This window comes from Oncorhynchus masou, unplaced genomic scaffold, assembly GCF_036934945.1.
Source record: "Oncorhynchus masou masou isolate Uvic2021 unplaced genomic scaffold, UVic_Omas_1.1 unplaced_scaffold_929, whole genome shotgun sequence".
Lineage (NCBI taxonomy): Eukaryota > Metazoa > Chordata > Actinopteri > Salmoniformes > Salmonidae > Oncorhynchus > Oncorhynchus masou.
In genome coordinates this window covers 121856-129085 of record NW_027015772.1, presented here as the reverse complement: position 1 = coordinate 129085, position 7230 = coordinate 121856, and the positions used below count along the sequence as shown (strand labels likewise).

Sequence of the window (7230 nt, the reverse complement as noted above, 5' to 3'; positions counted from 1 at the left end):
TATATTGAGGACTGAGGGGGTATAGAGTAGTGAGGACTGAGGGGGTATATAGTAGTGAGGACTGAGGGGGGTATAGAATAGTGAGGACTGAGGGGGTATAGAGTAGTGAGGACCGAGGGGGTATAGTATATTGAGGACTGAGGGGGTATAGTATATTGAGGACTGAGGGGGGTATAGAGTAGTGAGGACTGAGGGGGGTATAGAGAAAGCATTGTTTTGTTCATATGTGTGAGAGAAAGTGACATTCTCTGTTGGCTTTGCATTTGTTCCTACTGTGAACCGAGATAGACTAATGTTACTAGAAACTGACAGTGTTGTACTGCACAGAACAGTCCTCGTACGCACAAAGATCACAAAACACATTTTATTATATTTCATCAAATTGATGGCACAACTAAAAGAAATAGTGATATCTACAATGCTACCAATGCTTTACAACAAACAGAGACATACACACATGTTAAATAAACCATGTAAACACATCTAAAAGACAAACCTCCCAGTTTGTGGAATTTCCTATTAAAACAACATAAGAGAGAACTCATTAAAACAAACAATGAAATTACAATGAATGGCTGCCTGGCAAGTGACAGTCACTGAGGTTCTTAAGACATAAACAACAATGTAATTACAATGAATGGGTGCCTGGCAACTGACAGTCACCGAGGTTCTTAAGACATAAACAAACAATGTAATTACAATGAATGGCTGCCTGGCAACTGACAGTCACTGAGGTTCTAAAGACATAAACAAACAATGTAATTACAATGAATGGCTGCCTGGCAACTGACAGTCACTGAGGTTCTTAAGACACAAACAAACAATGTAATTACAATGAATGGCTGCCTGGCAACTGACAGTCACTGAGGTTCTAAAGACACAAACAAACAATGTAATTACAATGAATGGCTGCCTGGCAACTGACAGTCACCGAGGTTCTTAAGACACAAACAAACAATGTAATTACAATGAATGGCTGCCTGGCAACTGACAGTCACCGAGGTTCTTAAGACATAAACAAACAATGTAATTACAATGAATGGCTGCCTGGCAACTGACAGTCACTGAGGTTCTAAAGACATAAACAAACAATGTAATTACAATGAATGGCTGCCTGGCAACAGACAGTCACCGAGGTTCTAAAGACATAAACAAACAATGTAATTACAATGAATGGCTGCCTGGCAACTGACAGTCACTGAGGTTCTTAAGACACAAACAAACAATGTAATTACAATGAATGGCTGCCTGGCAACTGACAGTCACTGAGGTTCTAAAGACATAAACAAACATGCTCATCACACGTTCACCTCCTGACAGACTGTACTGATGTTTCCTGTGGTGAAACTCCATTCCACTGATGGTTGCGGTTTGCCGTGACTATAAAACCAGTCTAAAACCACTAGTGATCGTTTAACTTCCCTCGTCACTTAGAGGCCCGCTCCGTAACCCAGTCGATGACCTGCAACACAACCAATAAAAAACACTGTTTACAATTTACAAACTCTTCGTGAACAATTTCTACCTGAACACCCCTCGACTTCTGAAGAACATGATTCAAAGTTTACCTTCGTAAGGGGAAGGTAAAAGATGTAATAAATGGTTGACAGGTTACCTGCTTGGCATTGCTGCTGGCTGCTTTCATCATTTCCTCATGAAGGCCCCTGGACGTCTTCAGATCCTTTTGGAGAAAAGGAATACATTGTGATGCCAGCTTATAGTCTCTGGGGTGATGATGTAACAGTCATCTTATCTGTCTATAGTCTCTGGGGTGATGATGTAACAGTCATCTTATCTCTCTATAGTCTCTGGGGTGATGATGTAACAGTCATCTTATCTCTCTATAGTCTCTGGGGTGATGATGTAACAGTCATCTTATCTCTATAGTCTCTGGGGTGATGATGTAACAGCCATCTTATCTCTCTATAGTCTCTGGGGTGATGATGTAACAGTCAGCTTATCTCTCTATAGTCTCTGGGGTGATGATGTAACAGTCATCTTATCTCTCTATAGTCTCTGGGGTGATGATGTAACAGTCAGCTTATCTCTCTATAGTCTCTGGGGTGATGATGTAACAGTCATCTTATCTCTCTATAGTCTCTGGTGTGATGATGTAACAGTCATCTTATCTCTCTATAGTCTCTGGGGTGATGATGTAACAGTCATCTTATCTCTCTATAGTCTCTGGGGTGATGATGTAACAGTCATCATATCTCTCTATAGTCTCTGTGGTGATGATGTAACAGTCATCTTATCTCTCTATAGTCTCTGGAGTGATGATGTAACAGTCATCTTATTTCTATAGTCTCTGGGGTGATGATGTAACAGTCATCTTATCTCTATAGTCTCTGGGGTGATGATGTAACAGTCATCTTATCTCTCTATAGTCTCTGGGGTGATGATGTAACAGTCATCTTATCTCTCTATAGTCTCTGGGGTGATGATGTAACAGTCAGCTTATCTCTCTATAGTCTCTGGAGTGATGATGTAACAGTCATCTTATTTCTATAGTCTCTGGGGTGATGATGTAACAGTCATCTTATCTCTATAGTCTCTGGGGTGATGATGTAACAGTCATCTTATCTCTCTATAGTCTCTGGGGTGATGATGTAACAGTCATCTTATCTCTCTATAGTCTCTGGGGTGATGATGTAACAACCAGCTTATCTCTCTATAGTCTCTGGGGTGATGATGTAACAGTCAGCTTATCTCTCTATAGTCTCTGGGGTGATGATGTAACAGTCATCTTATCTCTCTATAGTCTCTGGGGTGATGATGTAACAGTCATCTTATCTCTCTATAGTCTCTGGGGTGATGATGTAACAGTCATCTTATCTCTCTATAGTCTCTGGGGTGATGATGTAACAGTCATCTTATCTCTCTATAGTCTCTGGGGTGATGATGTAACAGTCAGCTTATCTCTCTATAGTCTCTGGGGTGATGATGTAACAGTCATCTTATCTCTCTATAGTCTCTGGGGTGATGATGTAACAGTCATCTTATCTCTCTATAGTCTCTGGGGTGATGATGTAACAGTCATCTTATCTCTCTATAGTCTCTGGGGTGATGATGTAACAGTCATCTTATCTCTCTATAGTCTCTGGGGTGATGATGTAACAGTCATCTTATCTCTCTATAGTCTCTGGGGTGATGATGTAACAGTCAGCTTATCTCTCTATAGTCTCTGGGGTGATGATGTAACAGTCATCTTATCTCTATAGTCTCTGGGGTGATGATGTAACAGCCATCTTATCTCTCTATAGTCTCTGGGATGATGATGTAACAGTTATCTTATCTCTCTATAGTCTCTGGGGTGATGATGTAACAGTCATCTTATCTCTCTATAGTCTCTGGGGTGATGATGTAACAGTCATCTTATCTCTCTATAGTCTCTGGGGTGATGATGTAACAACCAGCTTATCTCTCTATAGTCTCTGTGGTGATGATGTAACAGTCAGCTTATCTCTCTATAGTCTCTGGGGTGATGATGTAACAGTCAGCTTATCTCTCTATAGTCTCTGGAGTGATGATGTAACAGTCAGCTTATCTCTCTATAGTCTCTGGGGTGATGATGTAACAGTCAGCTTATCTCTCTATAGTCTCTGGGGTGATGATGTAACAGTCATCTTATCTCTCTATAGTCTCTGGGGTGATGATGTAACAGTCAGCTTATCTCTCTATAGTCTCTGGGGTGATGATGTAACAGTCAGCTTATCTCTCTATAGTCTCTGGAGTGATGATGTAACAGTCAGCTTATCTCTCTATAGTCTCTGGGGTGATGATGTAACAGTCAGCTTATCTCTCTATAGTCTCTGGGGTGATGATGTAACAGTCATCTTATCTCTCTATAGTTTCTGGGGTGATGATGTAACAGTCATCTTATCTCTCTATAGTCTCTGGGGTGATGATGTAACAGTCAGCTTATCTCTCTATAGTCTCTGGGGTGATGATGTAACAGTCATCTTATCTCTCTATAGTCTCTGGGGTGATGATGTAACAGACAGCTTATCTCTCTATAGTCTCTGGGGTGATGATGTAACAACCAGCTTATCTCTCTATAGTCTCTGGGGTGATGATGTAACAGTCATCTTATCTCTCTATAGTCTCTGGGGTGATGATGTAACAGTCATCTTATCTCTCTATAGTCTCTGGGGTGTTGATGTAACAGTCAGCTGCTATAGTCAGGTCAGACAGTCAGCTTATCTATGGTATTTAACATAGTTGAACAGGGCAAATTAAAAGCTCAGGACAAGGCAATACAAGACAATCCGTCTAACAATCTGTCTTACAGTCTTAGTTGTCATTCTGTCATTGAAAACTTTTTCAAAGAGGGGCCAAGGGACTTCTAGTTGAAGTTTTCACGTCAACTCACGGTTGGTGCTAAATGTCAAATTCAAAGAATGGGGGGAAAAAAAGGAGAGGAACCTTCAGATAGAATTTGGAGATTTCAAACAGTCTTTGACTGCAAGCGGCAAGATTGTTGTGTTGTCTGGTGATCCCATGATGCTTCAGGGTCTTCGCCACAACCTCTTCTAGCATCTGGAACAGAAACAACAGAAAACATTCTGCATGCTGTTCTGACTTGCCTAGTTAAATAAAGGTTAAAGAAATAAAACGTGTGTGTGTCAATGGGAATCACTGACATTTCTCTACTTCAGGGACGGGCAACTTTGATGGGGGTGAGGGCTACCAAAATATAAAATATGAATTTATCATGGGGGGTCGCGGGTCTGTGTACCCACATCCATACCCCCACCTTGAAGCAAAACAGGGGGGGGCCAGTTGCCCATTCCTGCTCGAAATAAACATGTATTTCTCTTCATAAACCTGTATTTTTCTCCACCGGGCCACGTTGTTCTTGTTGTGGTTGATAAGCTTGGGTTTGCGTAGTAATCAGAACAGCTCAACGTCTTGTTCCTTGAAACTGAACCTTATCTCAAGGACATTTTGAAAATGTATTTATTTTTTGTACTTTTACTCCATTTTCTCTCCAATTGGTAGTTACAGTCTTGTCTCGTCGCTGCAACTCCCCTACGGACTCAGGAGAGACGAAGGCAGAGAGCCGTGCGTCCTCCGAAACACGACCCAACCAAGCCACACTGCTTCTTGACACAATGCTCACTTAACTCGGAAGCCAGACGCACCAATGTGTCAGAGGAAACACCGTACAACTGGCGACCGGATGCCAGCTAGCAGGCGCCCGGCCCGCCACAAGGAGTCGCGAGAGCGCGATGGGACAAGGATATCGCGGTCGGCCAAAACCTCCCCTAACCCGGACGACGCTGGGCCAATTGTGCGACCGCCTCATGGGTCGCCCGGGTGAAGGCCGGCTGGGACACGGCGATGCAGCGCCTTAGACCGCTGCACCACTCAGGAGGCCCCTCACAGACCTTAACATTGTGGATAATGGCAGGACAGAAAGCAATGTACCGCTGCCCCTCACAGACCTTAACATTGTGGATAATGGTAGGACAGAAAGGAATGTACCGCTGCCCCTCACAGACCTTAACATTGTGGATAATGGTAGGACAGAAAGGAATGTACCGCTGCCCCTCACAGACCTTAACATTGTGGATAATGGCAGGACAGAAAGCAATGTACCGCTGCCCCTCACAGACCTTAACATTGTGGATAATGGCAGGACAGAAAGGAATGTACCGCTGCCCCTCACAGACCTTAACATTGTGGATAATGGCAGGACAGAAAGGAATGTACCGCTGCCCCTCACAGATCTTAACATTGTGGATAATGGCAGGACAGAAAGGAATGTACCGCTGCCCCTCACAGACCTTAACATTGTGGATAATGGCAGGACAGAAAGGAATGTACCGCTGCCCCTCACAGACCTTAACATTGTGGATAATGGCAGGACAGAAAGCAATGTACCGCTGCCCCTCACAGATCTTAACATTGTGGATAATGGCAGGACAGAAAGGAATGTACCGCTGCCCCTCACAGATCTTAACATTGTGGATAATGGCAGGACAGAAAGGAATGTACCGCTGCCCCTCACAGACCTTAACATTGTGGATAATGGCAGGACAGAAAGGAATGTACCGCTGCCCCTCACAGATCTTAACATTGTGGATAATGGCAGGACAGAAAGGAATGTACCGCTGCCCCTCACAGACCTTAACATTGTGGATAATGGTAGGACAGAAAGGAATGTACCGCTGCCCCTCACAGACCTTAACATTGTGGATAATGGCAGGACAGAAAGGAATGTACCGCTGCCCCTCACAGACCTTAATATTGTGGATAATGGCAGGACAGAAAGGAATGTACCGCTGCCCCTCACAGACCTTAACATTGTGGATAATGGCAGGACAGAAAGGAATGTACCGCTGCCCCTCACAGACCTTAACATTGTGGATAATGGCAGGACAGAAAGGAATGTACCGCTGCCCCTCACAGACCTTAACATTGTGGATAATGGCAGGACAGAAAGGAATGTACCGCTGCCCCTCACAGATCTTAACATTGTGGATAATGGCAGGACAGAAAGGAATGTACCGCTGCCCCTCACGGACCTTAACATTGTGGATAATGGCAGGACAGAAAGGAATGTACCGCTGCCCCTCACAGACCTTAACATTGTGGATAATGGCAGGACAGAAAGGAATGTACCGCTGCCCCTCACAGACCTTAACATTGTGGATAATGGCAGGACAGAAAGGAATGTACCGCTGCCCCTCACAGATCTTAACATTGTGGATAATGGCACAGAAAGGAATGTACCTTAAGACAACATTGTGGATAATGGCAGGACAGAAAGGAATGTACCGCTGCCCCTCACAGATCTTAACATTGTGAATAATGGCAGGACAGAAAGGAATGTACCGCTGCCCCTCACAGATCTTAACATTGTGGATAATGGCAGGACAGAAAGGAATGTACCGCTGCCCCTCACAGACCTTAACATTGTGGATAATGGTAGGACAGAAAGGAATGTACCGCTGCCCCTCACGGACCTTAACATTGTGGATAATGGCAGGACAGAAAGGAATGTACCGCTGCCCCTCACAGACCTTAACATTGTGAATAATGGCAGGACAGAAAGGAATGTACCGCTGCCCCTCACAGACCTTAACATTGTGGATAATGGCAGGACAGAAAGGAATGTACCGCTGCCCCTCACAGATCTTAACATTGTGAATAATGGCAGGACAGAAAGGAATGTACCGCTGCCCCTCACAGACCTTAACATTGTGGATAATGGCAGGACAGAAA

General features: G+C 43.9%; 1 protein-coding gene across 1 annotated transcript in view; it reads right to left on the bottom strand.

Moving 5' to 3' along the window:
• Positions 1-348: 348 nt before the first annotated feature.
• The window catches only part of LOC135538189 (mdm2-binding protein-like), a 75846-nt gene continuing 68964 nt past the window's right edge, over positions 349-7230 (bottom strand). Inside the window, exons 20-22 of the mRNA XM_064964155.1 lie at positions 4426-4539; positions 1616-1681; positions 349-1462 (exon numbers count right to left, since the gene is read on the bottom strand). Coding sequence (XP_064820227.1) covers positions 1427-1462; positions 1616-1681; positions 4426-4539 — 216 coding nt within the window. The 3' untranslated portion in view covers positions 349-1426. The remainder of the gene's footprint in view (positions 1463-1615; positions 1682-4425; positions 4540-7230) is intronic.